The sequence below is a fragment of the Scleropages formosus genome, chromosome 14, assembly GCF_900964775.1.
Source record: "Scleropages formosus chromosome 14, fSclFor1.1, whole genome shotgun sequence".
NCBI lineage: Eukaryota > Metazoa > Chordata > Actinopteri > Osteoglossiformes > Osteoglossidae > Scleropages > Scleropages formosus.
The window spans coordinates 7,825,000-7,848,818 of record NC_041819.1 but is presented as its reverse complement, the minus strand read 5'-3'; the positions used below and the strand labels follow the sequence as shown (position 1 = coordinate 7,848,818).

General features: G+C 41.6%; 1 protein-coding gene across 1 annotated transcript; it reads right to left on the bottom strand.

The window, feature by feature from the left end:
* Positions 1-13,826: 13,826 nt before the first annotated feature.
* On the bottom strand, positions 13,827-23,761 carry epsti1 (epithelial stromal interaction 1). Its single transcript, XM_018729292.2, has 11 exons — positions 23,341-23,761; positions 22,079-22,137; positions 21,401-21,484; positions 21,049-21,122; positions 20,743-20,826; positions 20,345-20,418; positions 19,425-19,503; positions 16,521-16,604; positions 16,060-16,133; positions 15,746-15,966; positions 13,827-14,307 (listed from the first exon to the last, which is right to left on the bottom strand). The coding sequence occupies exons 1-11, from the start codon at positions 23,508-23,510 to the stop codon at positions 14,180-14,182; spliced, it is 1,131 nt and encodes a 376-aa protein (XP_018584808.1). The 5' UTR covers positions 23,511-23,761; the 3' UTR covers positions 13,827-14,179.
* Between the last annotated feature and the right edge of the window lie 58 nt (positions 23,762-23,819).

Sequence of the window (23,819 nt, the reverse complement as noted above, 5' to 3'; positions counted from 1 at the left end):
GTTAGGAGGGCATTCGTCTCGAAGGGGAACCTCAATTCAAGTGATCTGTTTTATAATTGCACTGAACATGACCTGTGACTATTTATATCAATGTTTTAGTTTGTAATATCATATTTGTAAGTACGCAATGCATCTTTAGTTTCATTATCGACAAATGCACATCCATTGCAGGGTTGGGGTATCCAGTGGCGATCCAGGAAACATAGCACATGACACAGGGTACATCTTGGATGGGACACCTGTCCATCGCAGGGTGATCACACACAGTGATTCACAAGTTATGGGTAATTTAGAGGTTTTATGATCATTCCATAATTGTAATGTGACTGCAGAAAGATGCTTAGTCTGGATAAAATACCGACTAACCCTCCAATGTCTACAACCGCTTGTCCCGGGGAGCCGGAGCCTTACCCAGCAATACAGAGCACAAGGCCGAAGGGGAGGGGGACACACGCAGGAGAGGGCAGCACTCCGTTGCAAGGCACCTCAACTAGAGCTCAAACACCAGACCAGCCACACAGCGGGCACCAGCTGAACCCTCGGTGCCACCATGCCCTCCCTCAGAGCCCATACCAAAGATGCTTAACCATTGTTTGATAGTAAGCAATAATATTTAATAAATCTAATTTATGTATTTGCTTTATTGAAGTTACTATCAGGTGCAGTGCACACTATGAAGAGAAACCAACATCTCAACAGAAAATGGAAAGTTTGTCACTTTCAATGAACATCTAAAACATATTTTTTGTGCATACAGTTTTCAGTAAAGTTGAAGCAGAAGAAGATGTCTCACAACAGCATGCCGGTATCTGTGAATACAATCTTTGGTTAATTAAACTGGGGCAACTTGCTTGTTGCACAATCAGTTGAGGCGTCTGCTTGCAGAGCATGTGGCTGATTTTTATCATTGTGACAAAGAAAGCAGGGACATCTGCAATCGGGGTGCAGGAGTGATATCAAAACAGATTCTGTTCATTATATCATTTGTATACAATTCTTGCTTGTCGAGTTTACTGTGTTTGTAAAATAGTTTTTTTTTTTTTTTTTAATTTCATAGCAAAGGTGTTTTTTTGTATAGATTCTAACTTCAAAGTATGATGCAATGGAGTCAATGCACATTGGAACTCACACTGCTTTACAGTTCATGACCTGATAATGTATTTTCTTTCATTCCATTTATAAATCAAATACATATGTATAAACCATTCTTATACCTTGGAAAACTTATTTTAAGCGGGAGAATGAAAAAGAATGTTAAGAGCCACAGACTTCAGAACTGTTACGTACTCAGAGTGAAATAATTCATAATTTTTCACACAATGAACTCAATGTAAAAATCACAAATTAGGCAAATGTCCAAAGCAGAGAGCAAGCAACATTTTTTTTTTACAGAGGGCCAAGCCTGGGCAGTTTTTCCCAGTTTCTGTGTGGTCACAAAAAACAATGAGGCTATAAAGATTTAATTATATGTTACCTAATTATCCATTGTATACATAAGGTCACACTGAATTTGAAACCGCTTTGATAGAAAAGGTTATGTGTTCCAGACAATTTTCCTAAAAACCATCTGTGCTGCAAAAAAACAATGTGAACTTTCACTCATTATAGCATGCAACAGAACGTAGAACATTTTAGTCAAAATGTTGTTGTCTAAGCGAGGGAAAGGTGTCCCTAAAACAGGACTGAACTAGGCCGATGTGCTTGAAAGTTTGCGGTCGTTTTCATACACTCAGTTTTTGAACCTCAGCTTGGGCTGGTAACTAGGTCAGTGACAAGTACAAGGATGCATCTGGGCAAACTGCACACACGCCAGTGCCCAAAGCTCTGTTTGAATGACACAAGTGGAGAAAGGTATTGAAAGGTGTAAATGTGTCATCGTGTCTGAAATTACTTAAGAATACATAACGCAAAGTCGCTCAGACAGCATGTCTCTGCTTTCAATTAAGAAAGAAAATGTGTGACGTTTTAATCCTTCATTATGTCTGAATGTTACTTATCAATTTGAGTTAATTCACAGGCTTAACTGTTTACACTCTAATGCTCACTCATACTCTCTACGCACTCACACGACCTCAGGGCCAGAGACACTCCATGCCTATTTTCTAGAGGCGGGCAGGCATGGTGGTACAGTGAGTAGCCCTGCTGTCTCACAGCGCCTGGGTAGTGCGAGAGAATGGGGGTTTGAGCTCTGCTCAGTCTGTGTGGAGTTTGCATGTTCTCTCTGTGTCTGTGTGGGTCTGCTTCAGGTGCTCTGGTTTCCTCCCACACTCCAAAGACATGCTGTTCAGGTTCCCCATAGTGTGTGGGTGACACAGAGAGAGTGTGTTCCACCGATGTATGGATGAGTGACCCAGTGTAAGTAGTGTATCTAGCAGTGTAAGTCACCACGGTGAATAAGGTGTGTGGGCTCATAACACTGCATAGAGTTCATTGGAAGATGCTTTGGAGAAAAGTGTCTACTAAATAAGTAAATGTAGAGCCAATTCTGCTTGGACACATTAGCTGTACCCCTAATCCCAATGACAACTGGTATTGCTTCAATTTCAGCGGAAGAGAATAAATTGCTTTTTATCATCCTTCAAACAGTCGTACCTCCGGCTGGCCCGCAGACACAATTCCATTACGGGGTGACAGCAGGGAGAAGACTAAATGGAAGAGGATGTGTTACCGAGCGCACACTTCACCTGGCAGAAAACCCTTTCAGAAGACACCGCGCTGTCTGCCTAAGCCCTAAATCCAATTAAAGGAAACACGGAACTGAGCAGGTTCCTCTTCCAAGAGGAAGTCACAAATCTGCATACGGCCCCTGCGGCTTTGCGGTGTCATTCCAGACTGGGACTGTCGCTGCGTCGGCTGCTATGAGAGGCGGACGGGGACATGTGTTTCTTATTACGCCGCTCAGCTAATGAGCCATGCGATGGATGCGGCTTCGACATGCTCTGCCGCCACCCGTTCGGCTGCAGGAAATCGCTGCGAACAACAGCGCGGCACAGGCCTTACAATGTATTTTTCAATGACATGGTAATGACACTTTAAAAGTGCTCAATTCAATGGTGTACTGCTCTGTGCTACTTACTGAAGCAGTTTCAGAGGCACACCACTCATCAGTGTTCAAGAATCATTTTTTCCCTCCAGCGAATTTAATGTGTAGTGTTTATTTCTCATATCTTTGTTCTGTATCTTCTCTTTGATGAACTGAGGTTGAAGCTCACACACTGTAATGCCTGGTTGGTTCTGGTGCACTATGTCCAGCAAGCTTTGGAGTGTCCAGAGCTATTCGAGCAAGATGCCAGTGTTCCTCTGTGGTTTTTCGGGTGCCAGCGAAGCGCAAGTTCTACAATGAACATCCCATTTTCTATGACCTTCTGGTACACCCCCACCCAAAACACACGCAGACACTCACACACATTTCCGTTTGTGTAGGCTGAGTTTTGCGGAACATTTTTTTTGGATCTTTCTTCCTTCTCCTGGAAAGCTGCTTAAAGCTGGACAACATCCTGTTTTGTGGTCTGCTATGGCTGAAACTTAATTAAAAAGGCATGTACTTAATATGTTTTGAAACATCCTGAATTGCCCGCTTGCCAGATATTGGTTTGTTTGGACTGATGACATATTTAACTGGGTAAGCACTTCTATGAACCCATTTGAATATTAATTAAATGTCTCACAGAAATACAAATATGTCATGCATTTTGGCCCATGATCAGGAGAAAAAGGGTAGATCAGTAATGTAAAAAGCTCAGAGAAACAAATGAAATGTGCTATTACCAATGCTATTATGCAGGCTTTTAATGCTGTAGAAATTAAATTATATATCTTTATTCTCTTACGCCCTGAGTTGCCGGGTAGGCTCCGGTTCCCCGTGACCCCGTATGGGACAAGCGGTTCTGAAAATGTGTGTGTATCTTTATTCTATACCTTCTGTTGTTTTCTGGAGCGATAACTAGTAAATGGAAAATATTCTTCCCATATCCTGAATACATGGGAGATGATCTGCACAACAGTTTTACAATAATAAGTTTTGAAAAAGCACCACATTTTGTCATGCAAGGGTGGACCCCATGGGTGGTGAAGCAGCCAAACCCAAAAACCACAAGATGGAGAAGTTTATAACAAAGTTTGGCACCTGGACACAAAGAAAACAGGCATTTATGCTGGCTTTACGTGCCTTTTATATCTAAGCATTTAATGGGAGCTGAAAAGCTTCAAAAGCTGACACATGTTTGAAAGGTTTAATTTAAATATGCAAAAAACCACAAGACAGCAGGAGAATTTCCAGAGTAAGCCACACCTGGAGGCTCTGGGTGGCTGTCGGAGTGATCCAGGTGGGAATGTGGCCTGCATGTCATGCAAAGGCCATGTGCAAAAATGTTAAAGCCCCTGGTAAATGTATTTTTTACCCCTTTGTGTGAGAAATGTGTTCAAAATCACAAGTGTTTGCATATAAGGAGCCCGTCCCATAGTCCGAGTTCAGAGTGCGCTGACAGTCTGATCTCACTCATAGTGGGAAGTTGCGATGGTGTACTTCACTCCGGCTTTCCTTTTCACTCTTTGAATCTTCTCCTGCCTGCAAACCACATGTACACACAATTATACAATACACATGTACTCCTACACAACAACACACCTACAGAACAGCCACACATCTAGATACAGAAAGACAAGCATCGCAGCAACAAACTGGTACAGAAATTGCATTAAAAAACACCAGAGCAATTTCTTTGGAAGGACTGTAGTTCATCATTCTGAGCCCGATGCATTTCATGGTCACATTGTAAAGTGTCAAATAGGTTACCTCCAAAATAAAAGAAAGCACTGTGCAGAGAGAGGGAAATAAATAAATAAACAAGATTCTGATCATCTCTAATTAAGATCTCATACCAAAATTGACATTAAGCATAAACTGCTAAGATTATTTCCCATTCTTTCAAAGACATTCATGTAAACTGAAGGATTAAAAATGAAAGAATTCTAAGCATTTTGTCCCAGATCCCTTTTTTCTTTACTGTTAATAGCATGATCAAGAGGAAAACAATAAAGTCTGTTTATTTAGTCTGAGGTTTCCTGAATGGCTTCTTTATTTGGGGTGTTAGCTGAATATAATTGCTCCTAACAGACATTAGCACACAGTTTTACAAGTGCAAACCAAGTCATAAACCATGCCTGGCCTATTGCACAACCATAGTTTAAGAATTTTGTTTCTGCTCAACTAGGTCAATGGAAAAAGGTGTGGGAGTAGAGGGAGTATTCAATCATGGTATGAAACACTTTTATGAGCATCGTATAAATCACATCCTGTGAAGTATTATACACTGTGCGCTGTCAACAGAGATTTACTCTGTCCCAGAACCGGTACAAAACAAGACAAATGTAAGTCTGTTTAGTTATTTAATTGTACTTTAGATAAACTACTGCTTTTGATTTTAATTATATATGTGGTGAAGCTGTGAACACTTCAGATCTGTTATGAAATGTCAGATGTAATATGACAATGGACTGAAGTTAGTGAGGGCTGATCAGTTCTGGTTCCCTACAGCTTATGATTTGATGCTCACTGCTGGCAGGACCAGCTTGTTTACGGGGTCTGTTTTCACATGCAGTCTCCTCTCGGTGATATCCCAGGAGTGTGTGAGCAGTGTGTGAGAGCCTTTTTTTTTTTCTCTGTAACGCTCTGTGGCATTTCTCAGTAGCCATACTGTGGGTAAAACTGGTGTACCATGTGTGCACACTAGTGACATCCTGCATTCTCTGAGCTGTCAGCTGCTCTTGTGCCTCCGTTGCGTGCCGCCGAAAAGGTCATATCTCTATAAAGCTTCAGGAGGCCCGCGAGGCTTTCCTGTGAAACTGGAGCAGGGAGGTGAGATAAGAAATTGTGGTTTGCTACCTGCTGGACAGATACAGAGCGAAGCTGAAGGAGGATGTCTCAGATCGCTATCGAAGTGCATCAGCATGAATTTACACACTCGTAGTAACGAATATCAAAGGGCACTGATGAATGGTGTACACTGTGAAATGCAGTCGACTTTCGGGGCTGTGTGTGCTCTCCACAACTCGCTTGTATTGTCTTAAAAAAGACTTTACACGTACCGTGCAAGAGGGTTTATTTTGATCAGATCCGTTTACTCCAAAGTGGGTGTTAGGAGAGTAAGTTGGAAATGAATTCAGCCAAAATGAGATTTTTACTTTACAAATGCTTGAAAGCAACCTGTGGTGGGACAGCGGGTTTGGCCTGTGCCTGCCCCCTGGTGGGTCTGGGGTTCGAGTCCTGCTTGGGGTGCCTTCTGATGGAGTGGCACCCCCCCCCGGGTGTGCCCCCTCCCCCTCCAGCGCTATTCCCTGTGTTGCTAGGTTAGGCTCCGGCTTGCCGCGATCCTGCTCGGGACAAGTGATTGCAGCATACGTGTGCATTCAGGATTTGTTTTTAGTTAGTCAATAATTATATTTACAATTTATTTCACAGGAAATTGAAGAGACCAGTTGAAGCTGCCTCTCACCATCTAAATTCACACCCTTACCCCTCTACCTGGCTCTTGAATGTTCCAAGGGCAAGCTGAAATGTGAAGAACTTTTCAATGTGCTGAACGGTAAGGAAAAGCAAAATAAATCAAATTACTTCAAACTGAGTTTGTGAAAGTTTTACATTTCATGAAGCTTGGAGGTCTTCCCTGTTGTACCTTGTTCTGCATATGTCTGGAGCCCCAAAAAGGGATGTTTGTGTGTTTGTGCTTTGTTGTACACTTGCACTGTTCCACATCCGGCGATACTGCCATAGTTATCTAAGAAAAGAGACATAAATTTGACATACTTTTGAATGAGACCAGGAGCGGGAAGTCCTCCTGGTGGCACTAGTACCGTATGAAGTGGTGACCGCAGAGGTTGTGGGGGCTCCTCTCTGGTGGTCCAGCGTCTCCCAGGTGGCCAAACTAGTCATCTGTGGTGGAAGGTTGGGTAAACACTGGTCAAGATCTGGTGCCTCCTCCACCGCAGCTTGCAGACTCTGTCCTAGATTCTCACAGCTCGGGAAGGAGTTTTGGAAAAGCTTTGGTGGCAATACTGCCATTTGACTGATGATGAACACCAGTGATGCTTGGACTCACGTTACACCAGACATGATGGATAGCCAAGTCATCAAGCATCAGTGGTGTTCCCTGGTTACTGAGGCCATCTTACATGTTGACCATGTCCAAATGAAGTTTCAAGCAGGTTGAGTTTATGCCCCTCTCTATGTATCCCAAAGTCAAAGAGCAGAGTGCTGTTAATTGTGATCCTTGGATTACCAGGGTAAACAGCAGGGTCACTCCCCTTTCCCATCACAACATCACCTGACTTCTGAGCAGGGTTTTGAGGATGTGTACAGCTTTCAGCTTCTGGGAACATCTCAAAATATTAATTCAATGGGTTAGATATTAATCCCAGGAATCCTGAGGCAGACCATACAGACAGACATAACAAAATTTTCCGAGAGATGTGGTGTTAATAATTCCTTGTTTTTAAGGTGTGTCCTTCTTGTTGTAAGCCAGATGGCTCTGTAGAGAAAACAGTTTCCATGTTATGTCCATGTCATATCTTGTTTTAATTAGATCACTTCATCAGCTACCAATGTTGGTACCGCCACACACTGGAAAAAGCACATCATACACTGGACTTGTTTCTGGCAAGGGCCAACAAAGTGGGGGAAAGGTAGTGACACTCACACAAGAGCTCTTCCAAGTTGTTGTGAAATAGCTAACTAATGCCACAGATTCTCTTCAGTGAACTCATTCATTCACTCCTTGATAGTCCTTCTTCATTCAAACTCTTAATTCTCAGTCCTAAAGAAAAAATTGCACTAAGTGTACTTGTAAAATAAATTTTAAGAAGCAAGAAATTTTAGATTTTTGTATTTCTTTAACCTTTTCTGTAACATATTCACACCGTTTTTGACCCATTTACACAACAGGGCATTTTTACTGGAACAGTTGACGGTAAGTACCTTACTTGTTCTACAGAAGTGATGGGAGGGGGAATTCACATAGGTAAACTTCATGTTACAAGTCAGTGTTTTGTGCTGATATTTAATTTACTCATTTCACAAACACTTTTCTCCAAAGTGACGTCCAGCTCAGAGAAAACAAAACTGCATTTCAGCAACAAGAGAGGCATAGATGCCAAGAGGCAATTCTCGCAGTCAGTTTGTCAAATGCCACCGTATGTTTTTCTTTCATCGGGTGACGTAATGCAAATTTATGGAGTAAATCTGATATCAGGAGAGCAGTGCCTCCAAAAGAGATCTGTTGACACCTTTATTAAATGTTGAGATGCATTCAGTTCGGGTCCGAGGGACAGATATGCTACCTTCTGCCTGTATACCATGCCTGACAATGTGTAAAAATATCATTTGTGCCAAAACCAAAAAATGTTAACGACATTGAAATCTTCCAAATAAATCACAGACTTCACAATTCTCATACATTTTAACTGACACCCCAATTTGTCAGGTTTGAGTTTCCGGCGATCTCTTTCGGTAGAATACCACAGTTGCTTTGGACAGAACTTTTCCCAACAACTGCCACATTGGAAACCGCACTGTGAAAGCGGCCCGACTGTACGCTGGTCAGAGTTCTCCTTCAGGCTCCTGAACACATTACGTCCTGAATAGACGGCAGAGAGACGAGACGCATTGCTGAGGATATTTCGGAGACACGCGACCACAGCATGGTCAGGGCTTTGTCCTCTGCTGCTTCTAAATGAAGTCACAGGGTTTGTTTCATGAAATGTCTTTGCGAAACCAAGCTGACCCCCACACTGGGTTCACTGCAGTTTTTTTCTCTTTATTGTTATTGCTTTCAGTTCGTAAATCCCATGTTTTATTCCTCATGTGAGGGTTTGGCAGCCTGCAGTCCAGAGGGCACACTGCTATATGCCCACAAAATTGCAGAATCTTGGTAAGAAAAAGACATGGAAAGTGCACTCAGGACCAAAATAAGACACATTACATAAATACGATCCTTTTCCTCAGGTAATGCGTAGTGAATATGCAAAAAGTGTGTAAACAAGATCTGTGTTCTCCATAACAAAGAAAAGTTTCCAAGCCAGTACCAAGTAATCATAATCCTCCCAAGACGAATGAGAAGGAGCCAAACGGTTCAATGGTCGGAGAGACGAAGGCTGTCGTAAACAGGCTCCACGTTGCAGCCGCCTTTAATTAGGCGAGCGGCGCAGCTGTCTAGTGGGCCGCGGGCAGCCAGGGAGCTGCATGACCGGGGTCCCGCAATGACACCCCACTGCCACTGTGGGGGGGATGTCAGGATTCTCCCTGTGAGCTTCATGCATCAGTGCTACCAGGGCCGAGGAAGTTCACTGGTGTGTCCAGAGAGGCCAAAAGTCAGACGCAGCAGAGACCCCAGTGCCCAGAAAGGCTTTCGGCCTCAGCGGTCTGTTTCTGTTAGCCAGTCAGCCTATAATTCTACATTAATATTGCCTCTCCCCACCCCAGCTTTGGGTTTGCAAAACTGCCAGACCAGAGAAAGAAAATATTATTCTTGTTTCACAATGCTGCAGGTTTTGTGGAAAGTGACTCCAGTCTGAAAGAGGAAACAATTCAAGATAAAAAAAAATCGCCCACCAGCAAAACAAGTCTTCGCGTCTTTAGACGCGATATTGAATCAAAGGGGTCATGGCGGACAGGACAAGGTGTCGGTGCCCGTCACCGCTTCCTCTTGCTAGGGAGCAGCCAGGTCCTGTCAACCTGTCAACACAGTCTGCCGCATCCTCAGCTTCCTTCCTCTGTGGCAACTGCAGCTCCGGGAGAAGACATACCTTGTTATCCTCTACGAAATCTTATGTTTCGGAAACTGCCACCTTTTTTTTTGAGATCTGCAGTTCAAGTTCATAGCTCGACATCCATCTTAGCAATATGACCGTGTGTGCTCGGTTGCGTCTTAAAAACTATTTAGCATCAATTCAGTTTTGTGGATAAAATATTATTTGGGTCTTTCTGTCAAGCTTTGTGAAGATTCAGATTTGAACCAGAAGCTTTGGGCATTAAGTCTGAAGCTATGATCTACAAAGAGACATTTCTCAAAACTGTAGAGACCTCACAATAAATTTCCGTTGATGACGCTGCCTTTTCCGGATGATTTATAAACAGGGTAGCGACAGATATCTTTTGATTTGTAACCCATACAGTAAATCATAACTGAAAATGGAAAACTGCATCCGTCTGTATCATTCCAGGGTGTTCTTATTCAGAATGAACCGAAAAAGGAGTGGCCTTTCTTCTTAGTTTTCTTCTCTATCTATGTAACCCCAAGAGGACTAACTCTTAATTTTGTTATATGATAAAGATATATGTTGTGGGAAAACACAGGATTTGCACTTGAGAGCTTATTTATAACATCATTCAGACACACAGTGTTGCTGTGGCAAGGGCGCCTGTAGATCATTTTATGTGGATGAGCTGCTCTAAAGTGGGGTCAAGAGTGAGCTCTCATCATGCAGCATATGTGTCTCCCTGACGTCGAGCACGTCAGGATGCGTTTACTGAGAGGATGCTGTTACAAAAGTCTTGTGAGTGACACACTTCCCAAGCTGACTTCCAGATGTCCAGTGGGTTTGTAAATGTCTTCCTGCTGGAGTGTCTTCCTAAGGATAAAGGAGTAATATTTTATTCATTTCTTGAAAACATGTGTACACTCCTAGTGTATCTAAGTGTTAAACGTTAAAGTTTTTTTTTTCCCCCTAATAGCAATACTTCCTTTACAGAGTTTATTCTGGCCAGGGAAGACCTATGATTTTAAAAACCTCGCTGTTATATCATTCTTACCATGCTGTAGCGTATGTCCTGTAAGCCTGATCTCAGAAAATGCTTAATAATGCCGTTACTTCTGGGAAACACTAACTTCTTGACATTTATGAGAACAGTCTTGGAATATTTTCATTTGAAACATGAAATGCTGCGATCTAAAGTCCAGCCTGACCCCTTCCTTTCAGTTAAATAGGAAAAAGATATGCTGTGCATTACATCGAACGGAGTTGTGCTGTGATCAATTGATGTTTTTGCGTTTGCGTTGTAAACTGTAACACTAGGCCTCCCTGGTTGACGACATGCAAGTAATAACCACATTTTCAGGATGCATTTTGTGGTTTTATTACTGTGTAAATTAGCTTATTTTCTCCCAGCATTCCTAAGTGATGTGGGCAGCACTATGATCTAATTGTGGGGGAAACACCCAAGGGGAATCCCCAGCAGCCGCTGATGTAATACAGGGGTCCGCTGGGCACGGTCAGATACCACGTCCTGTGGGGGTCACCACACTCCACTTGGCTGCCCACAACTCGGATACAGTTTCCTCTCAAAGCACCGGATCTTTATCCACGGAGGAGATCAACTCTCTCCGAGTCTCTCCACTGAAGCATCAATGAGACAACCTTCCCTCCATGAGCGCAAGGAACAGACAGCTCACTGTCACGATGCACACGGGGTATTTGAGAGATGTTCTGGTAGTGTCCAATCTCTTATTTGCACTTGTTTCAAGAGAGTGGCTGCAATTAACTAATTGTGCTATTGCTATCATAGGATATTTAGTACTTCGGGGAAATATGGGCTTAAGGCCTTGTAAATGGAATTTACTTGTGTCTGTTTCCCTAATAATGTGTTTTAGAATGTACTGGAACACTCGTTCTCCTCGTGATTGCGTGGGTTTCCTTCAGATACTCTGGTTTCCGCTACCATCCAAGAACATGAGTTACAGGTGAAGAGGTGAGTCTAAACTCCTCGTAGTGTGCGTAACTGCCTTGGATGGGATACACTGGTGTGCCATCTGCAGTGTACCCTGCCTCACACCCTGTGTTTCCAGACCACTGGGACCAGAAGCTTTTACTGGCAATGAATGAATAAGTGAACAGAACCCACACACCCATATGTACACACACACACACACACACACACACACTCCACTGAACACCATTCTACTCCCTTTGCACTGTTCTTCTACTGTACTGACCAACTGTATTTTTTGCTGCTAATTAGTATTTTTATTTCTATAGTGTTTATTGTATTGTAATATCTTCAGTTTTTTTTTTTTTTTTTTTTTACTGTTTGTTTTTGTAGGTAGGTTTGTGTTATTTTATGTAGCACCATGGTCCTGAGTATACCGTACCAGCTGTATATGGTTGAAATGACAATAAAGCCACTTTGACTTGACTTTGAGAACATTATATTGTGCGCTGATACCATGATAGGTGACCACATGCAACAAAAGAGGGCGCTGATGTTCAGCCTGTTTAAAAATGCGGTGGAGTCAGACTTGGTCCGTTTGCCCTTTCTTTGCAGTATGTAGTAGAGATAGAAGCTCTAAACTTCGTGTTGCAAGTTGCTGTTATTAACCACTACGCCTCTTGCTTTGTCTTTGTCTTGTGTTGCTCTTGTACACATTCCTCACTTAGTCCATCTTCTTGATGACATCGTTCTCCTCAGAAATTTCTCTGCGCACTGACTGCTGATGATCAGCAAACAGGGACAAAGTTACATGTCAGAACCATGTGAATGGGCATGTATTACTACCATAGCAATGTGTGCGATTTTGACATCACTCTGATCCAGCTTTTCATGCTGATGACACACATCACCCCCCCTTGCTTACCACAAGCAACTGATCAACAGTCCTTGGTAACACTCCTACAATAAAGTTGCGCATGATGGGAACAGATTTTCAAAAGAATCCACTTCCCTCTTTTCTGAGTAAAGACTCCCACCACAGTGAATCCTGAAGAGTATGCATTTATTATCACTTTTTACATTTATTTATTTAGCAGACACTTTTCTCCAAAGCCACTTCCAATGAACTCTAGGAGGTGTTATGAGCCCACACACCTTATTCACCGTGGTGACTTACACTGCTAGATACACTACTTACACTGGGTCACTCATCCATACATCAATGGAACACACTCTCTGTCACTCACACACTATGGGTGAATCTGAACAGCATGTCTTTGGACTGTGGGAGGAAACCAGAGCACCCAGGGGAAACCCCCACAAAGACAGGGAGAACATGCAGATTCCACACAGACTGAGTGGGGATCAAACCCAAATCCTCTTGCACTACCCAGGAGCTGCAAGACAGCAGCACTACTTGCTGTGCCACCGTGCTGCTTTTTCACATGAAAGGGTGCACTAAAGGGAAAAAGAACTACTAGTCACCAGGGTACCTCCACTACATCTTTGTCTGAAAGCAATCTAACAAAAATTACAGCACAGGTTCGATTCATGTTTCCAACGGATGCAAGGTAGCACAGAAAACACCATTGTCCTTACATCTCCCTAACAGGTGTCTCTGTAACCTTTCTTGTTTTCAGTCTGTTTACAGTACATATTTTTTACACTGCAGCTGCAAAACAATTATAATTTGATTCCTGAGACACACAGACAGTAGAGAATAGGTGTAATACATTTCAAATATATTTAACGGATTTACTTTTTTGCTTTTAAAAGGCAGACAAGAACATAGCTAAGATATTTGTGAATGTAACAAAGTTTTACAATGATTAGAAGAAACAATGTATAATTTTTCAGCTAGAAACATTGTTACACTTTTGCAGATCTGTTTCAAAAAAAGCCTTTTCCACATTTTCCCCTAACAAAAATCAGACTCCATATAAATAAACAAAAAATTCATGTATGAATAATTTTTTTTTAAATATTGATGTCATTTTTTTGTAAAAGTAAATGAAACAAATTCAAATGAATTCTGAAAGAAGCCCACAGTTATAGTATATTGATATACAATACTGGTTAACATAACTAGAATTGTTAAAAGGATCAAAATGACACCATAGCTTTACCTCATTACTATAAAGAACACTACAGTGTTATATCACACTTAATGTCATACACTGGGAATTAAGCTAAAACATGTTACATATACTTCTACAGTTTATACACTACAACTACTTGTGAACTGAAGCAATTCTTTGCAGTTCCCAAAGATCCTGCCAAGCATTTGAACTTCTAACCTTTCACTCAGTTCGTTTCTTAACCACAATTAAATATGAGTCATGTAGCACACTCCATTTTTAATATAATTATACATTATAGTAACCAAAAGAACATAATGTATTTCATTGCATTATATTTAATGCTTGATCATGCATGCTGAGTCCAGGCTCATTTTAAACTTGGGGCAAGCTGAGGCTCCATTTATTCAAGTAGACTACAGGCTTGCTGGTAGTCACCATTACACTGAGCCACAATGTCCTGCAGGAATTCTCGTTCACAGCTGGGGAAACGAATAAGGAGTTTCATCACGGCCCATTCGTGATCAGTTTCTGTAACAAAGACAAGGTGAAAATATTTATTCAATTGCTTTTCTTGATTTAGCATTTGAAGGTCAGAGACCCTCCCTTGCGTAGTCATGGCCAAGGACAGGGATGGATGATTCAGGGTGGGAATGGAAGTTTCCACCACAGTGGGTCTACCACCATAGTGAAACCATATTGTCACCCACTGGGCTGGGCAGACCTGTGGTTGCAGAACACTCAACAGCACGAATCCCTTTGCATTGTCATGGAGAACTGCATTTGGGTACGTAGACACTTATCTAGCGACCTTCTTTCATAGTATGATAATACTGATCCAGTACAATCAGGTAAACAATGAATTCCATTGACTTCAACAAAACTGAAATATGTCCATTATTCCACCAAGTGCTCAGCAGCAGTACCTAAGGACTCAAGCAGTATGGTCGGAGAACGATTAAAAATGGCAAGGCTGAGCGGAAAGTGAGGGGGGTCGAGAGTAACAGAATGGAAAGTGGGTCAGGCCAGCAGCAAAAGAACGTGAAAACCAAAACCATCACAATAACAGAGCGAGACAGAAAAGCGAGAATCACATGGACTGCCAACACTTGACCAAGAAGGAGCTAAATGCAATGGAGCACATTTTGTTGCACTGTATAGAGATTTCCAGGAAAAATGCAAGCACAACTGGCCAAGTTACCACCAAGAGTGCAACTGCACATTGAGCTGGGTCCCACAGAGCTTCTGGCAGCCTCTACCCTGCCTTTAAATGTGTTGTGTAAAGTGTCCCTGGCGAACATCAGTGAAGCCAAAGCATCATTCATGGAGAGGCCAACCGACTGCAAAACTCTGAAGGGAAAAGTTTGCTGCATTTTAATTTAAAGTGCAGCATTTTGCATTCACGAGAGGCATTCCAGTGCGAGGTGAACAAGGTGAAGAAAGTCAATCAAGTGGCACAGGATATTATTTCATGAGAAATATGAGAGGCATATAATAGGGCATGGAATTAATGGCCATAAAATATGGATCTGGGCTGCAAAGAATAATCAAAGAATGGAGTTGCTTGAAAAAAAAGATGATCTATTGAACATTAATACAAAAATATATACTAAAAAACACACAGCATCGACTTTTTAATAAAGCATGAAACAAGGGTTTTGGAGGCTGCAAAGAATGTACTCATATAGCAATTTAACTGAGTTCACATCAGACAGCAATATGTATTTTACTGCAGCTGCACAAAGTATTTCACAAATTTGAAGCATATTCTTGATTTGAATGAATGTGAAGGCCAGAACCAGTGAGTTAAAGGGATTTCAACAGCAAACAGTTGAGTTTCATCACACACAGAGTCTGCCACACTATCAAGAAAAATTACTGAAGCAGACAGGATAAAAGAAAAAGAAAGAAAGACTAAACAAGCAATAAACAGAGAAACCAAGCAGGTTCATACTTTTGGACAGCTCACCTTCCCCTTTTGCTTTGTCTCTCTGGACCTGTGGAGGGTCTAGCTGAGGGAGTGTGACAGGGACCTGGTGTAGATGGGGTCTTGAAGATGTGGTAGGAATCTGAAATTCACAAGACTGAAGATCTCTAACATCCAACTCTTCCAAAGGCAAGTGAGGAGGCTGCACCTCCTTGCTGGATTCATTTTTGCCCTGAAGCCTGTCGAGGAAGGTTGCATTCACCCTGTGATGTTGGAGGACACTGTTAGACTCATGACACATCTAACAATTTATTTTTACTATAATAAATACTAAACCGAAATTCCCTCCAATTTACCGTCTTCGTTCAGCATCCACATCCCTCTCTCGTTGTTCTTCCAGTTGTTTTTGTTTTTCCTCAAGGATTTCACTCTGAATTCAGGAATTTATATATAGCTTAAACAACCTTATTTACCAGAGTAAGAGAACCATAGGACAATAAAAGCAATTTTTCCCTGCAAAAGAATTTAATCTGTATATATTTATAGGATTATCCAAGATTCCTCAAGCACTCCTCATGAGAACAATGATGCTTAAGTCTTTCAGGTGCACCAACTATCTAAAAACAGCACATCTGAGCTGATTTGTCTGTGATCCAACCTAATGAACAAGTCTCAATCCCTAATGACATTTTTAAGGCATACTTCATTCAGGTTTGAATTTATTACATTTTTGGACAGCATGACATTTGGGGGTTTGACAAGATCTACAGTAGAAGTAAAGGGGATATGTTATTCTATTGTGTCGGGATTCAGACACCTTCCTCCTCTGTTCCTCCTTCATCTGCATTAGGAATCCCTCCTCCTCTGCTCTCTGGGCCTCCCGGTGCTCTCTTGCCCTGCCCTGTAAGCACAGGAGCATGAAACATACTCACTCAATCCACAACATGGTTCTGGAGAAGATCATGGAACAGTTCTGACATGGCTTTCCCATGAGTGACAGCATGCAAGCAAAACAACAAGTGTGGCTGAACCACAGGGTGCTCTTTGGGAGAGTGAATCAGACAGTGGACAGTTTTGTCTACACCCAGTGCAAGTCTCAAAACAAAAAGGTTCTCAAGGTTACACCATAAATACATAACACAAGCTAAATACGAGAAGGAAATTCTTGTCATGAGATGAGCTTCCCAAGGAAGCATACTATACAATAGCACAGTAGTTAAGACACTAACTTGTGATCTGAAGACGGGTGATTAAAATCCTCCAAAGGGGCCTGCTGAGAACGCATGAGAATGGTGCTTCAAATTTACTTGTTGCAACGAAATGCTCAGTACATGAGAAAATTTAAGTTGAAGGAAAAAAAGTGGTGACTAACAACACAAGGATGAGGTATTCTGATCATTCTTGCAGGACTCTGAAGATGACCAGGGTAGTTGTGTTTGTAATGGCAAGAGAGCAGGAAGAACCTGGACTGTGCACCTTGGGAAGTCGGCACAAAGGCATCTCTGCACAAACAAAGGCCAAGGAGTAGACGAACGGATCACACGGATCCTTCTTTACCGGAATAACAAATTTCTGTATTCACCAAACCACATCAACATCCAGTCTTTTCCTTCAGCACTTTGATCTTTGAAGACTCTTGACATTTAGGTTGGAGCACTTCATTACTTGGCCTGGAGTCCACCCAGACCCTAGAGTCAATTTCCTGAGATTTGCTCTGAAACTGACAAATTTCCATTGAGACATTAGGAATGAGTCAGAAAATATGTTTATAACAGTGGATACAGCATGATTTTTCAGCATGGCTAATTTACCAACCACCATGTAAAGGATAGTCACCAGATTAATGAAAGATTCATTTCCTATTCAAGAAACATGTACTAAATTTTAGGGGAAAAAAAAACTTGCATCCATAAAGAAACATATATTTGCACTTTAACTCTAGTTTCAAAAGTAAGACATTTATCTTTATACTGCAACAGTTATTAAAAAATGAAGCTGAGCACCATAATTACTGGCATTGCTAGAAAAAAAATTCATGAAATACCATGAGTCAGCTGATCTGCTTTATATTATAAATCTTCTGTTAGCAAACTTTTACCACCCCCCCCCCCCCCCCCCCCATACTACAGCTAGCATACCAATTCAAATCATGCACCAATGCTTCCACCCAATTCGCAGACAGATAGCAATTGGAAATAGTGAGCACTGCCTTAAGTTTATTAACACCCTGCTCCCTGCTCTAGCTCTGGTTTATTATTGGGCGTTCTTATTTATAAAGCATCAAAAATAACACTGCCAGGAGACTCTGAACACACAGCGACATAAGAGCGAGTTCACGTTTCTGTTCCCGTCCAAAATGTGGAGCTCTCATGTTGCTGACCTTAAGATTATTCATTTAACAGATGTGTTTATCCACAGTAACGTACTACTGTACTGTGAGTAAACAAAAGCACATTTCGCCAACAGACCTTTATATTCTTTTATTTAACAGACACTTTTCTCCAAAGTAACATATCTCTGAGTGCATTATATCAGCAATAGACAGATACAGACACAAAATTCTGAAATTACAGACAGTCTAATACCACCGTTATTACTGCCATACATTACATGAGTAGATGCATACAGAAATAGAACAAAACAACAACAGAATAAGCCCTTGTCCCCCACTTCATGTGACATTTGACTATCAAACTTTTAGTAACCAACCAACTCTCAGTTCCAACTCAGTGAGATCAAGAATGATCAAGCTTCAAATACCCTCTGCTTCCGTTAAAATGTACTTCGTTTTTAGATGACTGGAAGAAGCACATTTGGAACAGTCACACGACATTGTGAAAGCCACACAAAAAAACATCTCGCAGTGCACCACAGAAGCTCTGCGTGCCATTTTGACAATGCCGTTAGTCTCCACATATCATATTTCTCACAGTATAAAAATCCTACCCTCGAGCTTTTTCATGGTCTTTCCAGTCTCTAGTCTGTAACCTCACCACTTTCCCACTGGAACAAGACTGGGAGAAAATATATCAAAACATTGATTTGTGTATATTCTGAATTAGTGGAACAAAACTGGTTTTCTAAGAGTAACTAACATGTGGAGCCAACACACCCAGTACATTTACTGTGTGCATTATGGGTTCTCTACATGTTATACGCATCAGAAATGACAGAGAAGATGACACTGTGATTGATGTGACTTCCCCAAAACTACAGTAGAATAAATGTGAGTGAATGAAATGCTGGCATTATTCCAGGGACTTTCACCAGATCTCTGCAGTCACTTCCACTGCTCTGTCTCCATCTCTATGGCTTTTCAGACGTACCTCAAACGCACTCAGCGCCACACTGGGCTGTGAACTCTGGGAAGTCCCATGAACTCTGCCTGCCCTGCAGCCCAGACATAGCACCAGCACCCTCTCACTGGCAAGCAATAAAGAGAAAGTCTGTATTTATAATTTCTAAAATCCAGTCCCGAAAAAAAAAAAAAAAACATCCCTTTCCATCTCGGAAATAAGGAGGAGATAATTGAGGCGAGACCCATCCCTGCAGCAGCCCAGATTTCCATGTTGACCAAGGGACCAGTGTTTACTTAAAAAGGGATCAAAGTCAGCTCAATTGGTGTGAATTATCCTGGGACCTAGGCCTAAAGCCCCTGGCAGTGAAGGCTCAAACCAGAGACTCAAAGGCACACAGAGCATTCTCTGGCAAACTGACTTACCCATGATGACGTTGGCAAGGAGCTGCTTGCTGCCATTGGGAATGACCTCTCAAACCTTTGAAGGAACTGTTGAGTTTTCCTGAGGGAAAATGGAGGAACTTCAGTTTTAGGAATAATGTTTGGTTAGAAAGTATGTAACCTGCACTGATTCTTATGGACATGCTCTTGAAGATGATACCATGCTTTTGTATGCTTCCCATTGAACTATTTTCTTTTACCGATTTTACTGCACTGAACGATAAGTTAATCTCTGTTCTTTGACTTTAATACACACACACACACACACACACACACACACACACACACACACACACACACACACACTTTCTGAACCGCTTGTCCCATACGGGGTCGCAGGGAACCGGAGCCTAACCCAGCAACTCAGGGCGTAAGGCTGGAGGGGGCGGGGACACACCCAGGATGGGACGCCAATCCGTCGCAAGGCACCCCCAGCGGGACTCGAACCCCAGACCCACTGGAGAGCAGGACCTGGTCCAACCCACTGTGCCACTGCGCCCCCCCTTGACTTCAATAACAAAATAAAAATATTTGTAAGGCACTTATACAGTATGTTAGGATGATGCCACAATGAAAAATGGCACCCAGGTTCCTCACAGAGGTCAGGATGTAATACAGGTTCTCCCAGTGGAGGTTCCAACTGTTCAGATTGCTCTGCAATAGATGGTTCTGCCTCATGCCAGCTCTGCTTTTTCCTTTTCCTGTCACACCTTGACCTTTCAAACATCTTGAGTGCAGTTCATTTGAAAAACATCCAGCCATCAGCAAGATGACATTCTCGTGTGAATGTTCTTCCAGTATCCTGAAGCAGCACATCCTTCTAAAGCACCATGTACGAGGGAACTCACAACAATAACGGGTGTGAGAAAGGGTGTCACAAGCCCACCGCTATTGTTACTTACACTTGATGATCTTGCCGATATTGTTCCCTTCTTTTTTGTTCTTCCAGTTTTTTCTTTTCTTCAAGTTTTATTGCCTGAAATTCATTTTAAATACTATTCAGGGGGGATTTAAATAATTTCCTCTTTGTTAATAGCACCTTTTGGAGTTTCACAACTGACAAAAATGTGCAATAAATAGCAATGCTAACTAAAAACTGTTCTGTAATATGGCCATTATGTGACTTATTAATGCAATTATTTGCACATGACTTCAAGGGTAAAACAGCCACGTTCAGGTGACGAATAGAGGGCCTTCGTCTCTACAACCCTTCGCACTCTAAAACACTGTAGAGAATTACTTTACATATGTAAAGCAAATATGTTTTAAAAGAGTGCAGAAGGTATTCCACTTTTCTTACCTTTTCACGTTGTATGGCTTTCATCTTTCTAACCTCTTCTTCAGCAGCTTCCCTCATTTTCCTCTCCATGTCCTCTTGTTTCAGCTTTAGAAATGTCAAAGGTACAAGTGAATCTCTATGACTATCATAGACATGTAATAATCAACACATCATGTGACCAGTTTGTGTTGCTATCTCATTTGCTATTCTAGCTAACTTGGGGTCAACTTCAAGCTCAGATACCTTTAATTGACTTTACACGTGATCATAGTGACAGGTTTACAAAGGCAACAGAGGAAGAACAATAATACTGTAAATAATTTGTACCTTTTTCCGGAGTTTCGATTGTCGTAAATCTACAAACTGCTTTTGTCTGGCTTCAGCCAAAGATACAGCTCCGCCTACAAATTTGATAGAAAAGGTTACAGTAAGGCACACTTTTTGGCCTTCGTTACAGAGAAAGATTGCGCAATACGATCCACACACCTCTTGCTCCTATATGATACAGTTAGTAAGTACTAAGACTGGCTGCAATGTCACACTGTGTGGGCATGAAAAAGGTGTTACACCATTACATGTAACACGCATGGACTGATGGCTTACAATTGCAACAGACAACGCAAGACGGACTTAAGGCATGGCGCTACGTTCTATCAACTCTCTCTCACTCTGGCCATACCTAGCCTTGCTGGAGACAAGTTAATAGGTCCAGCTCTGTGTGTCTCTCTCCACCTCTGCAGGTCCTCCTCTTCCTTCTGCACCACTTAGGTCACATAGATACACACACACAGCTTGCATGAAAGATTACTGACAAGTCATACAATGTCTGCTAATTAAATCTTCATTTACATATACATCACACAGTGATTGCAGTCAAGTGTGTGTACAATCTATGCCTTTAAGAACCTCTGAATGTTGAACTCAATTTTTACAAATTGCACAACGTTAATGTTTTTTAAATGCTGGAAATCATGTTTCCTGAACAGGTCTGAAGATATATTGATTTGCTTCAATATTTCTTTGCTAATGGAAATATGCTTTATGGCACAAATGACATTTACCACAATGTAACATACAATTGTTTTTGAAACCACAAATTATATTCTGTGCTAGGCAGGGGGCTGTAAAAAAACATAAACGAATGAGTTCAGATGAGTTCGTCGTGACAAATAAATGAAAACTGCATGGGCCTTTTAACCTTTGCAGTTTACTATGGTCTGATTTTTAGTGGGAAAAGGATTAAAAGAACATCTGCTCTGATTATATTTACCTCCTGGTAACAATTACTGTGCATTAGGGAAATCTGTTGCATGGAGACAGGGAAATGAAATAGCATAAAAGTCCTGTCATTACTTACTTCTCTGCAGCTTGGTTCTTCTTGATTCATTTGGTGGTATCACGGTATATCCTCCAGCACTGAGAGACAAAACATTCTGGAATTCAGCAGGTTTGCTTTGTTTGGAGATCTCATGTTAGTACTGGTATTTGACATTTTTTTCTACATTGAGAGGCTTTCATTACCAGAGACCCATCTTATTAATGCACAGTAACCCTTATGTAGAGAACAACACATTTTGTCCAAATCAAACATATTTCATTAAGAAATCCAGGAAACCACCATTAAACATCCATTCTTACACTGAATTATGATTCTGGAACTATTGTATTCAATTTTTCACAAATAATCTGCTTAATCAAAACACTGTAAAATATGTCATTACAACTATACTTTAGAATTTTGCAAGAATGAGACCAAAATTTGGATTAATTGCTTTCACTCCCAAGCGTCACATCTTAAAACAGAAAATTATACAGCCCTGACTACATTAAACTCGTCACTCATTCCTGAACTTATGAACCCAAATATATTCCAGGGATTCACATTACATCAGGATGGATGGAGCTTCACAGCAACCACATTATTATTGTTTTTCAGGAATAAATATTTAGATGATTCATCTGGACCAGCGGGTTCATCCAAGGTTCCTTATTTCATTTCTCCTATGGATCTGCACAGGATGTAGTGCTGTGTGGGTATGCAGACAGATGTTCTACTTCACCCAGTGCATCATGTATGTAAAGTATGCCCCCCCCCCCAGAGCAAAACAGGACAAACGAAAGTGAAACTACAGTTAGTGCTGAGCGGTAATGTGCCATTCAGCGAGTCTCTCACTCTTATTTATAATTATTACTAACCTTTATGTAGCCGACACTTAAAGGTGATTTACAATGTCGGTTAAGCAACATTACACCAATTTTTCAATTTATAAACGCGGTTATTTGTACTATCACTGTGTCAGTTCAGGGTAACTACCTCGATCAAAAAAGTACCGTCAGGTCAGGAGTGGGATTGGAACCAATAACTTTTTAAATTGCACAACAACAACTTTAAGCACTACGCAACCTGTCGGTCCTTCGAGATATATAATTTCATATTGGCATATATTCAAAGTTTTACTAAACATACTAATAATAAAAGGTTATTACATATTTTGCTCACACTTGTATACCACAAAGCAGGTTGTTTAAGCACACAGGTGCATTATTTAAAGCTTTGTCAGCCACCACGAAATTATTTATTGTGATAATGTGTATTTCTATTTGCAGTCGCTGTCTTACTAGTTCGGCTGCTGGTGGTTTGTTTCGCTGCGCTCGTGTGCCGGAGCGCTCGCGCTCGCGCTCTCGCTGCCGTCCGCCTGCTCTTCTGTCGCTTCTTGGCTTTCTGCGCCTCTAGAATCATGTGCAGGGTACTTCAGGTAACTCGGGTTGGTTCTCCTCCCCGGGTCCATTTTGAGGTGTGTGGTTCTGTAGATGATGTTTTATTTCTCGGATCCTGCGCTCAGTCGGCTAAGTGTCACTCACTGTCCTCTGTTCCTTTGGTTTCGTTTCCGTGGAAATCGCTCGGCGTATATTCAAAGTCGCGTTAAACAGCAACCCAGAATATCATCATGATCATGTATCTGTTTTTTTTTTTTGCACGTCGTGTGTGACATAAAGGAGTTTAAAACCCAACCCTGTGACTAGGAGCCGCACCTGGGGAGGAAACACGCACCAGGTGCGGCCAGTAAGTGTCGGGGTTATTTAGGACGGTTTGGGAA

Excerpts from the sequence above, each read along its gene's own strand:
- epsti1 (XM_018729292.2), bottom strand. The coding sequence starts at position 23,510 with ATGGACCCGGGGAGGAGAACCAACCCGAGTTACCTGAAGTACCCTGCA. Across the intron at positions 21,123-21,400 it reads CTTGTCTCCAGCAAGGCTAG|GCGGAGCTGTATCTTTGGCT; the intron begins GTATGGCCAGAG and ends TCAAATTTGTAG. Across the intron at positions 14,308-15,745 it reads AGACAAAGCAAAAGGGGAAG|AAACTGATCACGAATGGGCC; the intron begins GTGAGCTGTCCA and ends TCTTTGTTACAG.